This window comes from Xyrauchen texanus, chromosome 10 (genome assembly GCF_025860055.1).
Source record: "Xyrauchen texanus isolate HMW12.3.18 chromosome 10, RBS_HiC_50CHRs, whole genome shotgun sequence".
NCBI lineage: Eukaryota > Metazoa > Chordata > Actinopteri > Cypriniformes > Catostomidae > Xyrauchen > Xyrauchen texanus.
This window is the reverse complement of record NC_068285.1, coordinates 13,154,479-13,179,176: the sequence shown is the minus strand read 5'-3', so window position 1 is coordinate 13,179,176 and position 24,698 is coordinate 13,154,479. Positions and strand designations below refer to the sequence as shown.

Genomic DNA, 24,698 nt, shown 5'->3' with positions numbered 1-24,698 from the left:
TGAGAGACAAAATCTAAAAAAATGAGCACCTTGATATGCTTCTTACAGAGCCACTCCTTGGTTATCCTGGCTGTGTGCTTCGGGTCATTGTCATGTTGGAAGAACCAGCCTCGACCCATCTTCAATGCTCTAACTGAGGGAAGGAGGTTGTTCCCCAAAATCTCGCAATACATGGCCACTGTCATCCTCTCCTTAATACAGTGCAGTCGCCCTGTCCCATGTGCAGAAAAACACCCCCAAAGCATGATGCTACCACCCCCATGCTTCACAGTAGGGATGGTGTTCTTGGGATGGTACTCATCATTCTTCTTCCTCCAAACACGGTTAGTGGAATTATGACCAAAAGTTCTATTTTGGTCTCATCTGACCACATGACTTTCTCCCATGACTCCTCTGGATCATCCAAATGGTCATTGGCAAACTTAAGACGGGCCTTGACATGTGCTGGTTTAAGCAGGGGAACCTTCCGTGCCATGCATGATTTCAAACCATGACGTCTTAGTGTATTACCAACAGTAACCTTGGAAGCGGTGGTCCCAGCTCTTTTCAGGTCATTGACCAGCTCCTCCCGTGTAGTTCTGGGCTGATTTCTCACCTTTCTTAGGATCATTGAGACCCCACGAGGTGAGATCTTGCATGGAGCCCCAGTCCGAGGGAGATTGACAGTCATGTTTAGCTTCTTCCATTTTCTAATGATTGCTCCAACAGTGGACCTTTTTTCACCAAGCTGCTTGGCAATTTCCCGTAGCCCTTTCCAGCCTTGTGGAGGTGTACAATTTTGTCTCTAGTGTCTTTGGACAGCTCTTTGGTCTTGGCCATGTTAGTAGTTGGATTCTTACTGATTGTATGGGGTGGACAGGTGTCTTTATGCAGCTAACGACCTCAAACAGGTGCATGTAATTTAGGATAATAAATGGAGTGGAGGTGGACATTTTAAAGGGGTCATGACATGGGTTTTTTATTGTATTATTATGTTCCCTTAGGTGCAATTATAGTATTAATATATTTTTTTTAAGAAAAACTTTTAAAATCTAGTGATTTATGACCTTTTCCCACCCTGTTTCTCATCCTCTGATTCAAACAGTCTGTTTTGGAGGCGTTTTCCATTTAAGACTTCAGTGTTACGCCCACTGTTATGATTAGCTAGCGTCAGTGCCTATGTATCAATTATTGGCGCCCCAGCCAGAACAATATGCAAGTAAACTAAGTAAAAACACTGTGATTATTCATAATGAATGAAATTGCGCTTTAAAAAGTAGTTTAAAGTTTAAAATAGATTACTTACAGTTTAGCGTCAGTCGTTGTTCCCAGAATAGTCGACGCGGACTTATCTTTGAGCAACAGTTTTCTGGCAAAGCCAGCATCATATTGAGATTTGTTCTCAAAACAGTCATCCTTAAAATGTACAGAACAAGCGCTTAAGTTAACACTGCCGTGACTGGGGCGATCCATAAAAAATAAACTGCATCCATTTTTCCCTGGCGTCTGGATCTTTCGGCAGCTTATTCAGAGGTTTTGTTTGACCACAGCCAGGAACAGCACATCTGTGTGGCATCGTAATTTTCCTGTGCACAAGTAGTCTCTGTCAGAGCTACGCTGTCCATCGACTGAACACTTGTGAAGCGCGCGGCGATCTGAAATGGCGTAGTTGTCTTGCGCTTAAAGCGTAGTTATCTTGTGCTGGGCGGTCATATGCAAACGCTGTTACGTCACTTCTAACCGACCGTCACTTCTAACCATGAATCCAGAGCGAGCTGTATTTTGAGCTTGATTAAATAAATGATTAGTTTAGAATGGGAGGGCGTCTTAAAATATTAAACTTGCAGGGCGTTTTAATGATACAAAGACCTCTTATATACCAAAAGATCAAGGCAAATTTGGTTTCTCATGCCATGACCCCTTTAAAGGCAGACTAACAGGTCTTTGAGGGTCAGAATTCTAGCTGATAGACAGGGGTTCAAATACTTATTTGCAGCTGTATCATACAAATAAATAGTTAAAGAATCATACATTGTGATTTCTGGATTTTTTTTTTTAGATTATGTCTCTCACAGTGGACATGCACCTACGATGACAATTTCAGACCCCTCCATGATTTCCAAGTGGGAGAACTTGCAAAATAGCAGGGTGTTCAAATACTTATTTTCCTCACTGTAAATATGCAAAAGTTTTAAGATTTCAAAATGTTTTTAAACATATAACTTTTGATGCAAAATTAAGAAGAGACATTTAAGATTTTACACCATTTCTAGGCAGCTAATTAAACATAAGAACATTTTTTACATTGCCCATGTTCTCTCCCCTGTACAAAAAAGTCAACAAAGTCAAATATTATGTAACATCACAAGATGCTCTTTGGAAATCATGCTGTTCATTATATATATATATATATATATATATATATATATATATATATATATATATATATATATATATATATATATCCTCTTCCCAATCCTGTAAAATTAGCCTAAAGCGCCTAATCAAGGCATACCCAAAGTAAATTTAAAGCTGTTCTTGAACCGTTTGGAGTACATGCATGGTTTTGGTCACATTTGAAAGGGGACACTCTGAAGTTTTTCTCCAGCAGTCAGAATTACTGTAAGTGCTACTGATTTTGAGTAATAGAAGTTTGAACACAATGAAATAGAATTTTCTTTTCCGCCTGAAATTTTTTTTGCATACAGATGCCTGCAGATGACTATAACTTGTAGCTATTAGCTTGAGAACACAATGGGATCACAGCATGAATCCTTACCTAGTCCAGGTTCAAATGTTATAACAATATCATAAAAAAATGAATATTTTACACATGTTTTTCTAAGGGTACACCCAGGCGTTTTACAAAAGTGCCTTTTGGATACTCCAAAGGTCACTTTGGAAACCTAGGACAAAAAGGCTGCAACTTTTGAGCGCTTCAGCGTACAGTCATAATTGTGGGCTCTAATGAAAGATGACACTTAGAGCTATCATATTCCATATCCAGATCCACTATTAGTTTTGCTGACACAGAGTAACTGATGCATAAACACATTAGAGTGCCTTTTCCCTTCTTGAAACTAAATGTTGTGCATATAAAAGAGTCAAAACTAGTGCTATGGTGGACAATTTGTTTATATAAAAAATACACAACAAACTATTTACATTAATTTTTACATAAAGTATTTACAAACCATTATAAAATTGTACATGTTTCTAGCAACATGCCAGTCATTGTAGCAGTCACATTTGTGTACAAAGCACATAGGCACAACACAGGAGAGTACTTCACTGGTGTCTTTGCATGACACTGCCTGCACTTCAGGCGACCAGCGGTGCAAGATTTGGTGATGTGCAACAGCCTGTGATGTGCTCTTAGGTGGAGCAGGAGATCTGGGTCTGGCTGTGGATTGAGACCCCAACTCTGCCATGCTCCTCAGCAAGGGTCTCTCTGAAAGCCCTCCTCTCTTGATGAGGTGCTGTCCTGCTGCTCCACTTTATGTGGCAGCTTGCTGAGTGGGGAGAATAAATAAATGTAATTTACAAAGCTAGACACAACTTCTCCATCTTTTCTGTATTCTATATATATATATATATATATATATATATGTATTATTTTTCTTTTCAAGTGTGTAAAAATGTATTATTGTATGTATATTTACTGTAAATACTGTATACTTTGCCAATGTACTATGGAACAAAGAGATGGGCCTACACCTCCCCATGAATTCAGCACTGTAACAAATAGATGGCCCTACCTCCCCACCTCCCGCATTGTAACAAATAGACTCTCAAACACAACATATATTCTTATTTTCAACTTATATTTATTGATTTATTTACTATATATATATATATATATATATATATATATATATATATATATATATATTTTACAGTAAATATACAAAACATCTATATATCATGTCAATAGATCTGAAACAAACAATGAACTAAAAACACGCACAAGCGGTTCAAACACTCACTGAGGAAACACAGGACAAAGGGTAATTACAAAATGTGTATTCATTATTCAAACTAAAGCTTATTTATCGCGGAATATACAGTAATATATGTTATAAACACAAGAAAACACTTACTTGTCCAGAGCCGTGTCTCATCTCTCCATCTGCCTCTGAATCATCTGTATTGTTTTCAGAAATTTCATCTCCAAACTCAGAATTTTGACAATGAATGCCTTCTTATATCACATCCTGGGGTGAAAATCCTGTTTTTAAATCCGTTTCACCATATTTAAATGCGCCAAATGTGTAAACAGTTCCAAAGCAGCTCTGCATGCATTTACGCACGAGGCTACAGCAGAGAGTAAGCTTCGAGGAAACTTTGCGCATAGGAATAACAGAGCCGATCATCTAATAGTTCCACTAAAGCCGCATATCACTGTTTTCAGAATTTCATTGGCTATCACGATCGTCAGTCATTTCCACTCTTCAATGTAATTGGTTTGATCAGTAAACAAAGGAAAGTGGGTATGCCCTTACACTTTCGACACAGATGGTGGTTGGGTATTGAAGGCTGTGGACAGGACATGGAAGCTCCTATTGGGTCAAATGAGGTGTCAATCGAAAGGCCAGAGTGCGTGCTTCCATTTTGATACCGGATATAGGAAATGTTTACATCTGAACTGAAGTTATTACCGGTAATATGTGAAAGATTAGGCACAGCTGCCAGGTGCTTTGAAATGATGCAACAAGAGTCTGTGGATATTTATTGATGTAATACTGTGATTTGGACTAAACATTTTACTTGATTTGATCATTTGGACATTTGACAATGAAACAACACCGTTTTTGTCGGGAAGTTATGGCTCAGTGTACAACTATGAGGCATCATAGGTGAGTTGCCTAAATTTTGTTATTGGTTGTTTATATGTTGGTGGTCTGACAAAGATATAGATTGTACCTGCTGTTGTGATTGTATCTTAAAATGGTTTATATCAATAGAAAATCAAGAAATGTAGCTTTCCAAAGATATGTGGCATGTGTACCAATGTAACACACAGCTGTTTTGTTTATCGCATACTTTTATTTTGTACATTTAAGGGCCCGTCCGCGGGCCTAGATTTCCATGGTGATATATATATATAATTAGAAAAATGCAAAATAGGGGCATCGGATTTTGAACCCCAGTGTATCTACATGCCACTTTAAATATTATTGTTATGCACACCACAAATGTGTGGCGACACATTGCAAGACAATATATTTATTTTTTATTTAATTATAAAAATTCAACACATTAAAAAAAAAAACATACACTTACTTTGCAGTGACATCACCACCGTCCGGCCTTATTTCAACCTATAATAAAACATGAGAAAAACAATTAGACAGCTTAGAAAGCTGGAGAGATGCAGTATGAAGCGTTCTGCAATGTGAACCAGAAGTGACAGCGTGCACCAGTTTGGAGGGAAAAGCACCGGTGGGACGTAAAAACAGTGAGCAGGCAATGCTATTTATAAAACCACTGCACTGAACAATCTCACAAATCATAGAAGCAACCCCAAAATGGAAATTCAACCATTCATTTTCAGTCTATAGTCCAAACAGAGCAAGTAGAAGGGTAAACTGTAGGAATTTACCAGTTTTATCCTCAAGAATTGAAGGGTGCCTTTCTATGCAGGTTTGTGGTTTTTGAATCCTACAGAGGCGCCTAATTCGTGACTATAAATAGGGCAGACTACAGGCGGGGATATGGCTCGAGGTGAGGGCCGCTCAAGAGGCATGATGGGAAAAGATAACACCCTCATCTGCACCCACCATCCACTTTAATATCAAAATGTTTTTGTGTTCACAGGCAGCCTTAATACCATAGGACTCAATGCAAATGATTTTACTTAAAAAAAAAAACCACTTGTTTCACTTCTACAGCATTTGTTGCATAATGTTGATTTCCACAAAACATAATTTTGACTTACAATAGTACAAATATATACATTTTAAACAACAATCTTTATGTTGATTAAATAAATTATACATGCATAGATTTGATAAATTCTTTGATACCTACTGAATGCATCAAAGCCAAAGAAGTATTATCCATTAAGACCTTGGTATAAATAGCATCTGCCACACAGTGACGCTATTTGCACCCCAATATTCTGGTGGATCCACAGAAATATACGACAGACCGCAGTAGAGTGGGGTGTAAATATAGCGTGATTGTGTAATGTTGTACTAGCGACCACGGTTCGAATCCACCTTTTATCCCGCTCTTATTCCCCATCCGATTTCCTGTTTCCACTCTTAATATTTCCTTCAATAATACTAAAATAATAGATCAAAATGAATATAAATGTTGATTTTATCACAGTGTTTTTGGCACGGTGAATGTCGAGGAGTGCAGAGAAGGGTTTGTTCCGGATGCGGGGTCTGTTGATGGCGCTCATTCCCGCGGCTCAGCATCGATTGTGTGTAGATTGCATCACTGTATTAATAATATTGTAGTAACCATGTTTTTTTGGCAGAAACCACAGTTGCAATTCAATGCAATTAACCATGGGGTTACTACAGTAATGTTGTGGTAATATAGTAACCATGGTTAATTTTGTGGTTACAGTAAATGAAATAAAATAAAAATGCTGTGTCGAAACCATGGTTATTGTAGTAAAAACAAGGTTATTTTTCACCAAGGTAAGGTTAAGATTAAGTTTAGAGGTAGGGGTTAATGGAGTTTGTCTGTGGGACACTAATTAAACACAGTACACACACCGCAGTGATGCCTATTCTGCATGTTAGTATTTAAAAAGGGTGCAAATAGTATCTGACACAATTTGCACCAGGGTGCAATTAGTATCTACCATTATTTGCACCAAGGTTAGGGTGCAATTAATATCTGCCACTATTTGCATTGGAGTGTAAACAGCATATACCATTATTTGCACCAGGGTGCAAATAGCATCAGCTTTTTTACTTGTTTTAAGCATAAACTTCACAAAAAAATCGTTGCAGTGTATTCCACCAAATTGAGTAATTTAATAGAATTTTAATTGAATTGAATAATCACATTATTCTCTGAAATAAAAGCAACAAATCTCTACAAAAATGGAATTGATCAGAACAATAAAACGCAGTTTGTAGGATCTACCGCTAATCGACTCCTTTTGATAAACTGAGATTGAAAGACTTTCTGATCATCAATCTCTTTAAACTGCATAAAAAAGAACAAAAACTAAAACCAAACACAAAAGACTCTATCAGGCGTTTGTAATGCAGAAACACAGGCAACGAACTGCATTTTAATGAGAAAAAGAAAACACTTGCGTTGGCGTATCATTAAAAAGTGAAAGAAGAAAAAACATGAAACAACGTAATTTCTTTGTACTGTAAAACCGATGACTAATCCATTTTATATATAACACCTCTTTGAACTACTTGGTACATCTGACAAGATCTAATTTGCCTATTTCTTTCTTCTTATAATTATTTTAAACTTAGTCCAGTTTAAAAAGGAGTCTCAATTTCACATTCTGCAGCATTTCTCTCTCTGCCCTTGATTTCTGTCATGAGTACAGTTTCATGCAGTCTCTCAGTTAAGGCATTTGGGATGTTGCAAACTGTTGTTATGACACCACGTGCCCTGCATTTTTCCATAGTCAATAATCACATCAACATGAAGCTAATATGAACACACAAAAACCACACACCCATATTTAGTCTACTTGGTCAACTGCAGCCAGAAACAATAATCCAACAATCAGAAAAGCACATTACACCTGATAGAGGGTGAAAAGTCAAAAGGAAAGAGCAGCTTCTGAACACGAAAAACATTTACACTAGTAGGCATTAAGACTGCATTAATTATACATGCACTTATTAATTAAAAATGTTTTCTGGGTTAAGCAAGGCTTTGGCTGAAGTTTTGTGTCTTTATTTCAATGAATTTTTATCATGCTTACTAGAAACAGGAACTTCATTTGGACAGACAAAAGGCATTTTAAAGGGTTAGGCTTTTTTTCTAATTCTTCTTCTTCTTCCATGGAACACAAAAGAAGAAATTGTAAAGAAGATTTTAATGATTGTTTTGGGCTATTTTTATGAATTCACTTTGGAGTTTGACAACCTTTGGTCAATGCACTTTCATTGTATGGAATAGTGCTGTGTGAACGTTTTATAAAATATCTCGTTTGTGCTCCATGATAGAAAGAAAGTCATAGAGGTTTGGAACAACATGAGGGTGAGTAAATGATGGGTGAACTAATATTTTAAAACTTTGAAGATAACATGCTGTGAGTATTTATAGCCAATAGCACATGTGATCTGGATAGCAGCACTAAAGAGGAAAATGACACATGAGCGCTTTCATCTCAAAATGAGACTCGGCATGGGAGGGCCCCAACTAATGTTGAATATTCAGGAATATGGGAGAAATTATTCTCCAATTCCCATAAAACCAATCAGAATACAGTGCCATTTTATTTCGAAAAGCTCCCGAGCAAGCCCAAACTTTTAATACAGAAAAAGTGATATACATTTTGTAAATACATTGACTTTTTTAGGCATGTCTTTGCCAAGACTAAATCTGCAGCATGTCTACTAAAACCAGGATTAAAATCATCCAAAAATGCTGCGTTAAGGCAATTTAATTGTGACAGCAGAGTTATTTGCAGAAGCACCAATTTAATCAAAGATAATGCACAAATCTGTGAAATAAAATCTTAAATGTAATTTTTCTCTAGTAATAACTTTATTACTGTAGCTTATGGGATTTATGGAAAGCAATGGATGGATGGATGGATGGATGGATGGATGGATTTATGGAAAGCAATGGATGGATGGATGGATGGATTTATGGAAAGCAATGGATGGATGGATGGATGGATTTATGGAAAGCAATGGATGGATTTATGGTAAGCAATGGATGAATGGATGGATGGATTTATGGAAAGCAATGGATGGATGGATGGATGGATGGACGGATGGATGGATGGATTTATGGAAAGCAATGGATGGATGGATGGATGGATGGATTTATGGAAAGCAATGGATGAAGGAATGGATGGATTTATGGAAAGCAATGGATGAATGGATGGATGGATTTATGGAAAGCAATGGATGGATGGATGGATTTATGGAAAGCAATGTATGAATGGATGGATTCATGGAAAGCAATGGATGGATGGATTTATGGAAAGCAATGGATGGATGGATGGATGGATGGATGGATTTATGGAAAGCAATGGATGGATGGATGGATGGATGGATTTATGGAAAGCAATGGATGAATGGATGGATGGATTTATGGAAAGCAATGGATGAATGGATGGATGGATTTATGGAAAGCAATGGATGGATGGATGGATGGATGGATTTATGGAAAGCAATGGATGGATGGATGGATGGATTTATGGAAAGCAATGGATGGATGGATGGATGGATTTATGGAAAGCAATGGATGGATGGATGGATGGATTTATGGAAAGCAATGGATGGATGGATGGATGGATGGATTTATGGAAAGCAATGGATGAATGGATGGATGGATTTATGGAAAGCAATGGATGAATGGATGGATGGATTTATGGAAAGCAATGGATGGATGGATGGATTTATGGAAAGCAATAGATGAATGGATGGATTTATGTAAAGCAATGGATGGATGGATTTATGGAAAGCAATGGATGGATGGATGGATGGATGGATGGATTTATGGAAAGCAATGGATGGATGGATGGATGGATGGATGGATGGATTTATGGAAAGCAATGGATGAATGGATGGATGGATTTATGGAAAGCAATGGATGGATGGATGGATGGATTTATGGAAAGCAATGGATGGATGGATGGATGGATGGATGGATTTATGGAAAGCAATGGATGAATGGATGGATGGATTTATGGAAAGCAATGGATGGATGGATTTATGGAAAGCAATGGATGGATGGATTTATGGAAAGCAATGGATGGATAGATGGATGGATTTATGGAAAGCAATGGATGGATTTATGGAAAGCAATGGATGGATTTATGGAAAGCAATGGATGGATGGATGTATTTATGGAAAGCAATGGATGGATGGATGGAGAACTGTGTGTCTCTAGCTATAGTCCGAGAGAGAAAGGAAGTTATCTCTGGAGGGGAATTACAGATTGTACAGAATGTCTGAAGGTCAACGAGGTGGCAGAAAGGTCTAAAATAGATATCACTGAGGAATAGAAGACAAAATGACAGGATGTCTCTATTTTTTTACCATTGTCCTGAAAATGAGCAAAGACTGTCCGAGACAACATCATATATCTCTTGCACCCTACCTCAACCCAGTTCTCTCTCCCACTTCCTGTCAACTGCAGGACACAACATCTCTGCTTATGATGAATGTTTCCAGAATATCTTTGTCTGTTTTACTCATCATACACTTTCTGTTTACATTGTCTTCATTGTTCTGTTTGTTGACTTCCACCTTCACACACACAAGCCTTAGTTTTTCAACCATGATGGGGACTTTCCATTGACTTCTATATTTTATCCCCTATCCCTACCAAACATTCACACAAATGTTTTGCATTTTTAAATATTCATTAAGACATTATTTAACCCATTATTTAATCTGCATACTTTATTTTTGTCTTGCTATACACTGCATAATTTAATTCATCTCAGATCAGGACACTCTGGGCCATCATTAAAGGGTTTAACTTTAGACACACTGAGTCATGTGACAAAACAACATGGTGCCGATCACAGCTGAGTTTGCCTTTGGGAGAAACATCAACAAAAGTACATCTGGTAAGAAACCTCATTAAGTATTTACATTGGAACGCATTTGAGTCTCTAGTTTCATCCGATATGCCATTTTGAAAATGTCATTGATTTATCGAGAAACTGCATGCTGTTAAACACAATGATCATGGAAGTTGACAATAGGGCCATTATTTTTCCTTTGAAATCCTTTATTGACTGCGCATTATCTCACTGAGAATCAATAGGTTCACCCAAAAGCTGAAATTGTTGCTTTCAGAGGCTTTACATGGAGTTAGGATGAAAATAAGGTGAATTACAAACTGTTCGGAGACCAGTGCAGACAGAGAGCACACTGGAGGTTGAGTAATTCACCAGTTATGGAGCAAGGGAACAAGGGAGCATCCTATAGCTTTCCTATGCAGCTAAGCACATTCATTCCTAACATCTGACCAAAGTTCACTTTCAGACTGTAGATGAGGTTTGGACCACACAACATGATTGGCAGACATGGGGCAATGATAAGGAGTACATCGATTCAGAATCTATAATGTTGAAATTTACTTTAACATGGTTGGCAGCGACTGGATGATGCTGGCCATTACTTTAAATCAGAATGAATTATGCGAATTCCTGATTGGTAAAATGTTTTTTATATACTGTACACTGGCTGCGTACACTTGAGTAATCATGCTAAGTTGCTAATTTGATACTAGAAAATCACTTGCCATTATATCAAACACAGCTGAAAGATATTTGGTACATTAAATGATGCTTAATCTTGTCTTTGTGTTTGTTTTTGAGTTGCCACAGTATGCAATAGACTGGCATGTCTTAAGGTCAATATTAGGTCAAAAATGGCAAAAAAGAAACAGTTTCTCTAGAAACTCATCAGTCAATCATTGTTTTGAGGAATGAAGGCTATACAATACTTGAAATGGTCTGAAGAAAAAAACTGAAGATTTAATTCAAAGGTGTACACTACAGTCTTCAAAGACAAAGCACAACTGGCTCTAACTGTAACCCGCACAAGAAGAGACAGTCACAATGTAGATGAAAACTGCTTTTATTAAGAGCAGGCAAAAGTACAATAGGGAAAATCCAGAAGAAGAGTAGTCAAGGGGAGCGTAAGGTCGAAGCCGGGGAATCAGGATAAGGCAAAGGGGCAAATCTACAAATAGAGTGGTAGAGGAAAGCGTAAGGTCGAAGCCGGGTAATCAGAATCAGAATAGCGTGTAATACTAACAAGTAGAATAAACAGGGGAGCTAGGGGAACACTAGAGCTGGCAAAGCGAAGGGGTAACTAAACAATAACCAACACGAGTGAGACGAAAGGGTCGTGATAAATATAGGGGAACAAACGAGCGGTGCAGGTGAAACGAATAACTAGGTGATGGGACGAGTGCAGGTGTATACAATGAAGGGGTGATTGAGACGAGTGCAGGTGTATTCAATACTCTGGCGATTGGGAGCGGGCATGTGAGCCCGAGGGGGGAGATTGGGAACGAGCGTGTGAGCTCGAGGGAGCAGAACGAGCGTGTGAGCTCGAGGGAGCAGAACGAGCGTGTGAGCTCGAGGGAGCAGAACGAGCGTGTGAGCTCGAGGGAGCGGGGCGAACCGAAGGAGCGGGGTTCGTTACACTAACAAGGACAGAAAGAGATGTGGAAGACCAGATGTGCAACTAAACAAGAGGATAAGTACATCAGAGTCTCTAGTTTGAGAAATAGACGCCTCACATGTCCTCCGCTGACAGCTTCATTGAATTCTACCCGCTCAACACCAGTTTCATGTACAACAGTAAAGAGAAGACTCAGGGGTGCCTTATGGGAAGAACTGTAAAGAAAAATACACTTTTGAAACTTGGTGTTATGCATATTAACCCCATTGAGCTTTTGTGGGATCAGCTAGACTGTAAGGTGTGTGAGAAGTGCCCGACGACAAGACAGTCACATCTATGGCAAGTGCTTCAGGAAGTGTGGGGTGAAAGGTCACTTGAGTATCTGGACAAACTGACAGCTAGAATGGCAAGAATCTGCAAAGCTGCTATTGCTGCATGTTGAGGAATTTTTGATGAGAACTTTTTTCATATTGTAATAGTTATTTTTCACGTTATTAATGTCCTGACTATACATTGTGATCAGTTGAATGCCACTTTGGTGAATAAAAGTACCAATTTATTTTCATAAGAGCAACATTTCATTATTTCAAACTTTTGGCCACATGTGTATGTTCTTTTACTTGTGCTTTTTCCAATCCACCTTGTTCCAAAGCAGTTTTACAGAAAATCAACTGTAATGTCTCAAAAACATGACTAACCAACACTCACGGAAACATAACAAACAATTTGATAAAAAAAAAATAATCTATTTATACAAGTCCACATATGAGGATATTTGCTCTTCAAAAAACTTATTTTGCATGTTTATTAGGGGCTACTAGTTACAAATCAAAAAGGGTTAGGTTAATATATTTATTAGACTCTTTTCTTCATAGGAAATGTTGGCTACCATGTAGGTGATTTCAGGTTTTACACTCCTTGTCAGTACATTTGGTCTCCACATTGTAGGCAAAACCTAAAACACACACACACTCATAATATCTGTTTATTTCTAGAGTCTGCACCTAACGTTCTTTGCTGTATTTTGGCCACTTGACACTGAACAATGCAGCACCAGCACCTGTCAGTTTTTGTTTGGCTTCCAGCGACATGCTGCCGTAGTTTGTGTTTGCTCTGCGAGTGTCAGGCCAGATTTATATTGGGAGACCTTCAGCAAGTACATAATGTTTGTGTGTGTGTGTGTGTGGGTGTGTTTGGGTAATTCATGAGGACATTTTTTTAGTTCACAAACTGGTTATTACAGGGATATTATGCTATTAATGTGGTTTATGAGGACATTTCTAGTGTCCCCATAATTCAAATAGCTTTAAAAAAAAAAAACATACTAAAAGATGTTTTTTGAAAATGTAAAAATGCATAAAGTATTTTGTGAATGTTAGGATTAGGGGATAGAATCTATAGTTTGTACAGTATAAAAATCATTATGTCTATGGGGAGTCCTCATAAGGATAGCGTACCAGCGTGTGTGTGTGTGTGTGTGTGTGTGGATGCTTGCAAAAGTTATAATTATTACATGAAGTTTCAAATGTTATTCTATACTGTAGAAGTTCTTATTCTGATTTATTGCAGGCACCATTTGCAAATAGATTTGTCTTGATTTAAGAGTAAACCTTACTAACTGAAAAGTTCCTTCGATTCTTTACTAGCAACTTCACTTGTGCCCTTGAACAAAGGCTTAATCCCAGGTTGTTCCAGTGGGACTCTCTTTGCAATTACTTCACTGTAAGTTGCTTTAGAAGAAAAGCCTCTGCTAAATGGCAATTAAATAAAGGTTTATGCTCAAAAGCCTCTCAGTTTGACAGAACTGTGTTGATAGAAACATCTGTACATGTTCATATATTTTCAGCTTCTCAGCAGGGCTGGGAAAATCAAATTCACAACAGGCGCTTGGCAGGAGTGTCTGCAGGAGAGCGCAGGGTTTTGCCAGACTCCTGGAGTGAAGCTGATGATACTATGAGTCACCTCACGACAAGACTCGAATTACAAAGTCACCTACACTTGTCGGCGCTCACACTCAGAAAAGCAGCAACCACGATCAGTGCTTCCAACCTACAATTCTGACAAAATTTGCAATAATATCTACAGTTGTTTTTTTTTCCATACAGCTAAATATTGACGAATATTTTTTGAATAAGTATTTTTATCTTGTTTTCCAGTAAAAATATTTAAAAATCATTAAAACAAGACAAATTTAGTTGATCTGAGCATCGCTGTGTAATACAATTTTAAAAAGAAAATGTTAAAAAGATTTATTGAAAGCAATGGATGGATGGATGGATGGATGGATTTATGGAAAGCAATGGATGGATGGATTTATGGATTTATGGAAAGCAATGGATGAATGGATGGATTTATAGAAAGCAATGGATGGATGGATGGATGGATTTATGGAAAGCAATGGAAGAATGGATGGATTTATGGAAAGCAATGGATGGATGGATGGATGGATTTATGGAAAGCAATGGATGGATGGATGGATGGATGGATTTATGGAAAGCAATGGATGGATGGATTTATGGATTTATGGAAAGCAATGGATGAATGGATGGATTTATGGAAAGCAATGGATGAATGGATGGATTTATGGAAAGCAATGGATGGATGAATGGATAGATTTATGGAAAGCAATGGATGGATGGATGGATTTATGGAAAGCAATGGATGGATGGATGGAAAAAGCATATCTGTGTTACAGTAAGGCACTTACAATGGAAGTGAATGGGGCCAATCCGTAAAAGTTAAAGTCCTCAGTGTTTCAAAATATAGCCACAAGATGTGTGTTAACATGATTTTAGTGTGTTAATAACCTTTTCTATTTAAACTTCAATGCCATGACATCGTAACTTCATAAACCCTAAAATGACCGTTAAAAACGACGATTTAAAATGTACAGCTCAAACAACTTTCAAGTATTAAAAGAAGAATGAATTTAAGTGTTTTTATAAAATCTTCACATTTAAAACTTAAAACCCTCCAAATACTGGCCCCATTCACTTCTATTGTGAGTGCCATAATGTAACCTCAAATGTTTGAGGGATGAGTCAAAATAAATGTTTATGGTAATCAAACATTATGGCCTCAAAGCGCAGCACTACACGCAACAACTGTGCGCTATGCCTTATCCAATTTCCATGAGAACGCTAATTCTAAGTGCAATTGTTTTGCCAGCTTAAATGCAAGTGGGTGTAAGTGGGAGTGTTTGTGCAAACAGTGGATGTAGTGTATGTTAATGAAGTAGCACAAAACAAAATTTGCTATTTTTCTGAGAATTTAGTCATTGCACTATGATGTTTCAAAACCACATTTGTTTTCAGCGCAAAGTCTAAATTCAGTTCCTGCATGTCCACCAGCATGTGGTAATAAATCTCATGTCCAAACTCTGAAAATAGAGAGGAACATCAAATTATGTACCTGACAATCACTGTTGTAGCCGTTTTATGGAACAAAATAATGATGAGATATGTGTTAAACTATCTATTGGTCATGTTTTATTTTTCAATCATATTTATTATATTTTTAACCGTATTTATGATCTAATTTTTATTGGTATTTTTCCACCTGTTGTCGTAGAGTGATTTTGATGTTACTACAAAGAGTAAATTTTTTGGACTTGGTCCAAATTTTTGACCACTTTGTTAACCCGTCCCATTTTGGAGCTGGCACAACCCCCTTCTGGAGTAATTCCAACCCTTTCTGGATTTACCCCGCCCTCTTTTGGAGATTTTTCCCCCCATTTGGAGATCTCTGGGCTGCAGAAATCCCTACTTGAGAAAAACGGCCATCACCATTGGTGCTTTAAACGGCCAATTATAACAAAATGTGCAATGACAGATATCTATAGTTGCCTGTAAATCTTATTCCATAAGCTCATCGGACACAATATGATCAAATATCTATCACTGTTGGTATAAAGTCATGCACGAATGTAGAGAGATTTGGTCTAATGCAACAATCGTTATGAGGTACAGAAGACAGCCTGAGGCTGATACAGTTATAAGACTCCATAAGAAAACATGATCTCTGTAATGCAGTTAGAAGAACCATTAAAAAGTGTTATTTAATCATGAAATACTTTAATCAATATAACACACTCATACTAGTTTCTAAACAAATTCAAATGGGATCATATAACTGAAAACACAATTTTCCTTGCTTTTCTGAAATAAAAGGGTTTGATTTGTAGCACATTAAAATATGATAATATTATTAAGCATTAAGTATTAAGCAAACTGTCTACATCAGTAGGAGGAGGTTAGCCAATCAGTCTGTTAGAGAAGTCATTTACATACAGATGTCTTAAAAGTGCTGCAAGTGATTTCATCTATTTAGCTACTTGCTAACTTCAAGAAAAAGCCCCTCTTCCCAAAACCCTGCCCTCTAAAGACATATCAGCAAACCCCAACACGCAGAATGTTTAACAGGTACATGTAAAAATATGCAGACTGGCCCCCTAGCTAATTTTAGCCTTTACAGAGACAAGTGTGCAATCTTAGTACACTTATTTCAGTGATATCTGGAGTGGTGGTGGCGTAGTGGCTAAAGCACAGGGCTGTTAATCAGAAGGTCACAGGTTCTAACCCCATGGACACCACCATTGTGTCCTTGAGTAAGGCACTTAACTCCAGGTTGCTCTGGGGGGATTGTCCCTGTAATAAGGGCACTGTAAGTTGCTTTGGATAAAAGCGTCTGCCAAATGCATAAATGTAAATGTATATCTGTCAGGTGAAATAATTGTATGTGTGGTATTAAAAATGAAAAACACAAATAAATATAGCTTAAAATACCTTTAAGAGTATCTTAAAGAAATCTAACATTTAGGATTCTGGCATTTAGTAGTAGGATAACATGACAGTACAAGTGTCTTATGACACTTGTACTTGTACTTATGATAATCTTATGAAGATTATCAATATTGTGTCCAACACAAGGAAGTAACAGGACCTCAACACCTTAGAGTGCAGTGTCAAACCCCCGATGGGAGCATTACATTTCCTGCAAAGGGGGAAATACAACGTTGCTGTAATTCAATAGTATGAAAGGTTTTACACTAACACATTTATAAGAACAGTTTACCCAAAAATGAAAATTCTCTCATCAATTAATCACCCACATGCCATCTCAGATGTGCATGACTTTATTTCTTCCGCTGAACACAATTGAAGATTTTTAGAAGAATATCTCAGCTCTGTAGGTCCTTACAATGCAAGTGAATGGTGGACAGAACGTCGATGCTCAAACACGCACATAAAAGGCAGCATAAGTGTAATCCATAAGACTCCAGTGGTTTAATTGATGTCTTTAGAAGGGATATGATAAGTGTGATTGAGAAACAAATCAATATTTAAGTTCTTGTTGTGCTATAAAATTCCCTGTCCAGTAGGTGGCGATAAGCACGAAGAATGCAAATCACCAAAAACAAAAGAAGAAATCTTAGGGGAGAGGAGCGCTTAAAGGAGGGCTGGTGAAAGTGGACATTTTTAATAAAAAAAAAAGGATCTTAAATATTGAACTTTTTCTCACCCACACATATCATATTGCTGCTGAAGACATGGATTAAACCACTGGAGTCATGTGGATTACTTTATTGCTGCCTTTATGTGCTTTTTAGAGATTAAAAGTTCTGTCCACCATTTACTTGCATTGTATGGATCTACAGAGCTCAGATATTCTTCTAAACATCTTTGTATTCAGCAGAAGAAAGTCATGCACATCTGGGATGGCATGAGGGTGAGTAAATGATGAGAGCACTTACATTTATATGTGAACTATCCCTTTAACAACATCAAGGGAAGCTCCTTGTTCTTTAACCTTGCAAAGGTTGTAAAAACAAAGTGTGGATATTAAAATTCAGTACAAACTATATCAATGATTATCTACTGACTTTCACGGGAAGAATCTGAATAAAATCTTTGATTAACACCATCCACAGTACTCATCACTCTTTTCTATCCAGTTCAATTTCTAGCAATTTACAACTCATATAGCCACATATAGTGTTTCTGTGATATTAAATGTACTTTGCTGAACCAAAAGCTTCAAATGGATTAAGTTCTGGATATGAATCCATTTTGATGAACAAATATGCTCTGCTGAACTGCATTTGATTTGCCATGGATGGGTACTTAAAAAAGGTATCCAATAAATTGAGTACAAAGTGAATTGGAGTAGCATTTGAATCATTTTACCTAGATTAGCGTAGATTGCTCAGACTGCCTGCCAGCACCAAGATATCCGTATTTCATATAGATGTAGATCCCTCTATTTACATAATAAAAATACATAGATATTAATAAATATTTTGGTTGTTATTCCTAATATGGACCCCATAATTTCAATAGTCAATAGGTCTATTTGCATTTCAGTGTTCAAATGTTCAACTTGGCAAACACGATTTGATCAAATTCCAATTTTAACAGTTTCTTTTTCCGTTAAATGTTGTCAAAGCATTAAACAATGCCTGAGGGACTTCACACGGTATATCCATTTTAATTGGTCAGTGCACACATAAAGTAACAAAGAATTTTCCGCTGGACTGATAGGATCTAAGCCAATTTATAAATGTGCGCCTGGGAGGCCAGTCCACTTCTGTAGATCGGAGATCATTAACTGCTTTAACAAGGCTGTTTCATGTTGTAATGTTCACAACTGTGATGTTGATCTTCTGAGATCTTTTTTTTTTTAAAGAGAGATGGAGTAAAAGTCCAAATAAACTTATTTGCATTAAAAGGATCCAAGATTGGCCTATAATTGCAGTCTCTGCAAATATTTCCTTAAAAGCATGTAAAGCAGCTTCCTCTAATTAAAGATTATTCCACTGAAAGACTCATTTGCATAATTTTGAAGAGCTTGGTTTATAAACAGCTTAATATCTCTAAAGGAAGCTGTAAACATTTTGAGTTTTAATTAAATGTTTTTGAAGGTTCGGGGTCTTTTTTTGGTCCCCAAAAAAGTATTTAGACACTTAAAGCACAAGTATGTATATGTAACAGTTAAGGGATGGGCAAGGAGGAAGCAGGAGGAATTACAGGGCATCTGGTAATCAGAAGGTTGCTGGTTCGAGCCCCACAACCACCAACATTGTGTCCTTGAGCAAGGCACTTAACTCCAGGTTGCTACAGGGGGATTGTCCCTGTAATAAGGGCTCTATAAGTTGCTTGTGTCCTCACGGCCCAGCCCCACCCTCCTCCTTTTCACACTGCTTTATCAGCCGACTCAGGCCAAGGAAAACCCCAGCATGACTATTCCCCTCCTCTACCTTCCTGGAGGGGTGTGTTGCCCTTCCGGCCAAGCCTGCCGACAGGTCTTCCCCACCTTTCTGGAGCCCTGGGAGAGACAAGGTGAGGGAAAGGGGAGAGGGAAAGAGTGAGGCGGAGCGACAGAGAGAGAGAAAAACTTTCTTGTCGGAACACGGACACGCCGTCGCCTGGTCCTCAGCCACTCCCCCATCTTTTGGCGGATGACAGCTGCGCGGACAGCAGGGAGTCCACCGACCCCTGGTGGACGGAATGGCTCCTCCCCTTCCTGGCAAATGGCAGTGGCTCCTCCAACATCCAGCAGTGACTCCTTTTCATGTTTGGCTATGACACATTTATGTTGTTTTTCAAATCACACTGACAGATCTTAGCAGGCATTAGGGGATTTTACAGCTAAAATCCACTCAAGCTTCTTGATCAATGTTTTTATTTTTTTTTTTTATATCAAGCATTTGAGTGTAACTCGTATCTTCAGAGGAACCAGATATCTGGAGATCTGAGCGTGGCAATAAACTTCACAGGAGAGGAATCACAGGGTGTGACCCTCAAGCCTTCAATGAGATGCCATCTCAAAGTCTGTGCTGAATGAGATTTGAGCAAATAGCACAGGAAGTGAGGCCCCCAAGGACAGTGCACGGTTGAACACCCACACAACAAGCCAACAGTGCCAAAAATCTGAAGAAATATACAGAACACAAATAATTTTAATATTTGTATTTCAAAATATGGTAAATGCGCCTTTATATAGCGCCTTTTTAACCTTAACGGTATTCAAAGTGCTTTACACTGTGACTCATTCACTCATTCACCCATTCATACACCAATGGTGGCAGAGCTGCCATGCAAGGTGCTATCCTGCCATTGGGAGCAATTTGGGGTTCAGTGTCTTGCCCAAGGACACTTCGGCATGTGGAGTCATGTGGGCCGGAATTTGAACCACCAACCCTGTGATTTGTGGCCGACCCGCTATACCAACTGAGCCACAGCCGCCCGTATACAGACTTAGATCTAATTATTATTAATGCTTTCAACTGTAAGGGCTATATACACCAAGAAATTTATTCTTTGTGCTTTATTTTGCTTGTTTAACAAAACCAGAGTATATTATTTTCGCGGTTGTTGTTCAGCCTACTAACAAATATTCGGGTTATGGGACAATGCCCACTAGGGTCAGAAATTGAGGTGGGTTTGTTGCAAAAATGCCACCAAAAGTGACATACTGTAAATGCCCTTGAAATCAAAATGTATGGACAAAAAATGCCTCCATCATCAATTTTATCTGGGTTTATTTTTTTCATTACACCTGATACACTACTTAATATTCTATTCTAAGCCCAGTTATACACATGATCACATTAAATCTGATTTGATGTTGATTTAATTTCATGTGCAGGCGGTAGTATATTCTCAATCTAATTATTTATGTATTTATGTAAATTCTGTAAATTAATGTAAAAATTATGTAAAAATTCCCCATACTCCAGGTAGGGAATGAGGTTTTGCCCCAAGTGAAGGAGTTCAAGTACCTCGGGGTCTTGTTCACGAGTGAGGGGACAATGGAGCGGGAGGTTGGCCGGAGAATCGGGGCAGCGGGGGCGGTATTGCACTCGCTCTATCGCACCGTTGTCACGAAAAGAGAGCTGAGCCGAAAGGCAAAGCTCTCGATCTACCGGTCAATTTTGTTCCTACCCTCACCTATGGTCATGAAGGTTGGGTCATGACCGAAAGAACTAGGTCGCGAAAGTACAAGCGGCCGAAATGGGCTTCCTCAGAAGGGTGGCGGGCTTCTCCCTTAGAGATAGGGTGAGGAGCTCAGTCATCCGTGAGGAGCTCGGAGTAGAGCCGCTGCTCCTTTGGCGCTGAAAGGAGTCAGTTGAGGTGGTTTGGGCATCTGGTAAGGATGCCCCTGGCCGCCTCCCTAGGGAGGTGTTTCAGGCACGTCCAGCTGGGAGGAGGCCTCGGGGAAGACCCAGGACTAGGTGGAGAGATTACATCTCCACACTGGCCTGGGAACGCCTCGGGGTCCCCCAGTCAGAGTTGGTTAATGTGGCTCGGGATAGGGAAGTTTGGGGCCCCCTGCTGGAGCAGCTTCCCCCACGACCCGACTTCGGATAAGCGGTTGAAGATGGATGGATGGATGGATGGATGTAAATTAATTGATTAAATTGAAGTATTTGAATAAAAGAGTGACATTAATGCCCTCATTAACGTAAAAGACATTCCAGGGGGTAATTGTTGCCCCGTTATGTAAAAGTTAATTTCTGACACTGATTCCCACGTTCCTGGATTAAGCATGTATGGAACAGATTAATACTACTCATCTACATATCTGAAAAACATACTTTTTATACTGGCTGACAAGTTTATCAAATGCTGACATCTTCATCAAATGCACTACATGCTCTGACAATTAGCAATTTTGGAAGTGGGGATGGTATGGGGTTTATTCAAAATTCCCAAACCAATACCAAAATTGGTGACTGTGACTCTGACTTAAGTTGTTTTCTCTTTTCTAAATTATCATATTAATGGTTTTAGCGAATTATCCAAATCTCAAAAATCTCATGGACTTCATCCCATTGACTAATACATATTCATTTGAAAATGCTTTTGTACGTTTACGCCTCTCATCCACACTAGGATGGCGTTTTCCTCAATTGAAAGTGGACACTTTTGAAAACACTCTCCAGTAGTGAATACTTTGGAAAACTATGATGTTCAGAGTTTTCATAATTAAATATATTCGTGTGGATGTGGCCCAAGACTACAAATTCAAACTCTGACATTCAAAAAATCCAAATGTAAACAAACCTCACAGAAAGCCTTTTTTTCTGCATTAAAGGAATCGTTCACCCAAAAATGAAAATTTGCTGATACTTTTCTCACCCTCAGGACATCCAAGATGTATCTGAGTTTCTTTCTTCATCCAAACAGAATTTAAGATTTTTAGGATTTTATTTCAGGCCTCCTCCTTTAAACAATGCACGGTCCAAAATGCATATTTAGGGTGCAATGCCGTTGCGTTATCTACTTGTGCTTTTTCTTTAGCAGAAATATATAGGCCATACGACATACAAGATGAAGTTAGTGAAACCGAGTGCAAGAGCGTTTACTGAGATTCACGGGATTCAAAGGGTTACACAGTGAGATCACACAGAAGAGAAGCTTCACAAACTGAAGCGAGTGAATTGAGTGCAGGTGCTGTGAATTAGAAATCGGGTGACGAGGAGCAGAGCGATGAGGGAGGTGCAGAGAATGAGGGAGTCGTGACAATGACAAAGTTCACACATATACCCGAGTTCGCTGGAAAAACAGCACGGGGACAGCAGATGAATTCAGATATCGACCCTTTGTTTCTTTCGATGGTCTGAAATCCTCAGGGGTAAAATATTCACTGCACAACCTCCAATATTTGAGAGAATGTAGGGGTGTACTGATATCCAGGTTCGGTGTGATAAGCCTGAGCTTCAATCGCTCATGATCATGTAAAGGCAATCGATGAAACACACCAATCGACCACTTTGAACTATACACTTATACAAATACAAATCTACTGCAAAGACAATTAAACTTTAGTACAGCACTGTTCCTCTTGTAAACAATGTTCCGCCTCCTGCCTAGTCCTCCATGTGATGCGTGACCTTACCAACGAGCTTACATCATCCCTCTCATGAGCGCACGTCACAGAGATGTACGGAAGTGAACATTTGTAGTTAAAAAATTGTGAATACTTATTTCTGTTTGATCTGCCATTTTAAAGTCAAGTCATTTGTACTTTTATACTTTTCACTACACACATCGTTTCAAGCAGCTTTACAGAAACTCATGCTTTAGCAGAAAATGAAACTGTAATATCTATTTTATAATGCAATCCTTTTCTGGAGTGTTTTCTTTGTTCTTAAACATAGAGGTGAATTAATGAATTAACGTGGTGATAAATATTTTTCTGTTATCAATGGCAAGGCGTTGGTTTATGGTAAAAGTGTTTGTTTTGTGTCTACCTCTCGTTTGATTTTAGATCACTATTGGTTCGATTTAGGTTAAATTTTTAGGTTATGGAGGTACGTTTTACTCATAAAACCTCCATCTAATACTCACCTTTAAACCTCATCTGCTTATGACACCATTTCACTCGCTTTTGGCGCCCCCGCTGGACATTACATTGGAACTGCAGGCGAACGTATAAAAAGGCACATAATTTTATTTAGCAAAAATGTTGACCAGGCTGCAAAAATATCCAGCCTGTCAATATCCTCTGCATGACTTTGTTGCCAGTTCACTTTCTTTCAAACACCGAAGTCTACGCCTATGAACATGGTTGACAAAAATGTTCAGTTATCTATTCTCCATTATTGGGGAGAATACATTCAAAAGCATGAGCCTGAATAATGACAAAATGAGAATAAAACATTGAACATTTTACATTTACATTTATGCATTTGGCAGACGCTTTTATCCAAAGCGACTTACAGTGCACTTATCACAGGGACAATCCCCCCGGAGCAACCTGGAGTTAAGTGCCTTGCTCAAGGACACAATGGTGGTGGCTGTGGGGCTCGAACCAGCGTCCTTCTGATTACCAGATTACCAGTTATGTACTTTAGACCACTACACCACCACCACCGCATAAACATAAACTTTTGTCATTAATCAAAGACATTCCCTACCTAGCACTTACCAAAGTGTTACAAAAAAACAACCTTTTTTATAATTACTATAATTTTTTATGAATGAATTCTTTTTCCTATTGGAGCCATGGCATAGCAACGCAAGTTTAACGCCAGTATACAGTATGACAATATACCTCCCAATGTGGTCTGTCATCCCATGTCTTCGGCAATAAAATGGGTCTAAAGCCCCCCAGCACCCCCCAATCCCCCTTCCCAAAAAAAAAAAGAAACCATTTTCGCTAAATAAATGTCAGCGCTCAGGTGTCTCAAGGCCATTAAAAGATAAGAAAACATTCTCCCCACAACCTTTCTCAAGAGGTTGCTTGTAACATTCAGGGAAGTCTCTGAAGATTTAAATAAAGTTTTAAAACTCTCTCCAACTTTCTTTATAATCACATGGAACAAGTTTCATCTCTTCTGGGCTGCTTAAACAAAGCTGTGTAAAAATGTACTCGGAATGCTATTTAAAGAATATAAAA

General features: G+C 38.4%; 2 protein-coding genes across 4 annotated transcripts in view; both read right to left on the bottom strand.

Moving 5' to 3' along the window:
* Positions 1 to 24,698, bottom strand: part of LOC127650920 (zinc finger protein 449-like) — a 451,526-nt gene that overhangs the window by 254,537 nt on the left and 172,291 nt on the right. The window lies entirely within an intron of this gene.
* jupb (junction plakoglobin b) overlaps positions 1 to 24,698 on the bottom strand; it is a 148,793-nt gene that overhangs the window by 53,821 nt on the left and 70,274 nt on the right. For 2 of the 3 annotated variants that reach the window (XM_052136571.1, XM_052136570.1), the window contains exon 2: positions 5,263 to 5,300. In XM_052136571.1, the coding sequence (XP_051992531.1) occupies positions 5,263 to 5,275 (13 nt within the window). In that variant the 5' untranslated portion in view covers positions 5,276 to 5,300. Of the gene's footprint in view, positions 1 to 5,256; positions 5,301 to 24,698 lie in introns of all 3 variants that reach the window. The other variant, XM_052136569.1, reaches the window with a different exon arrangement.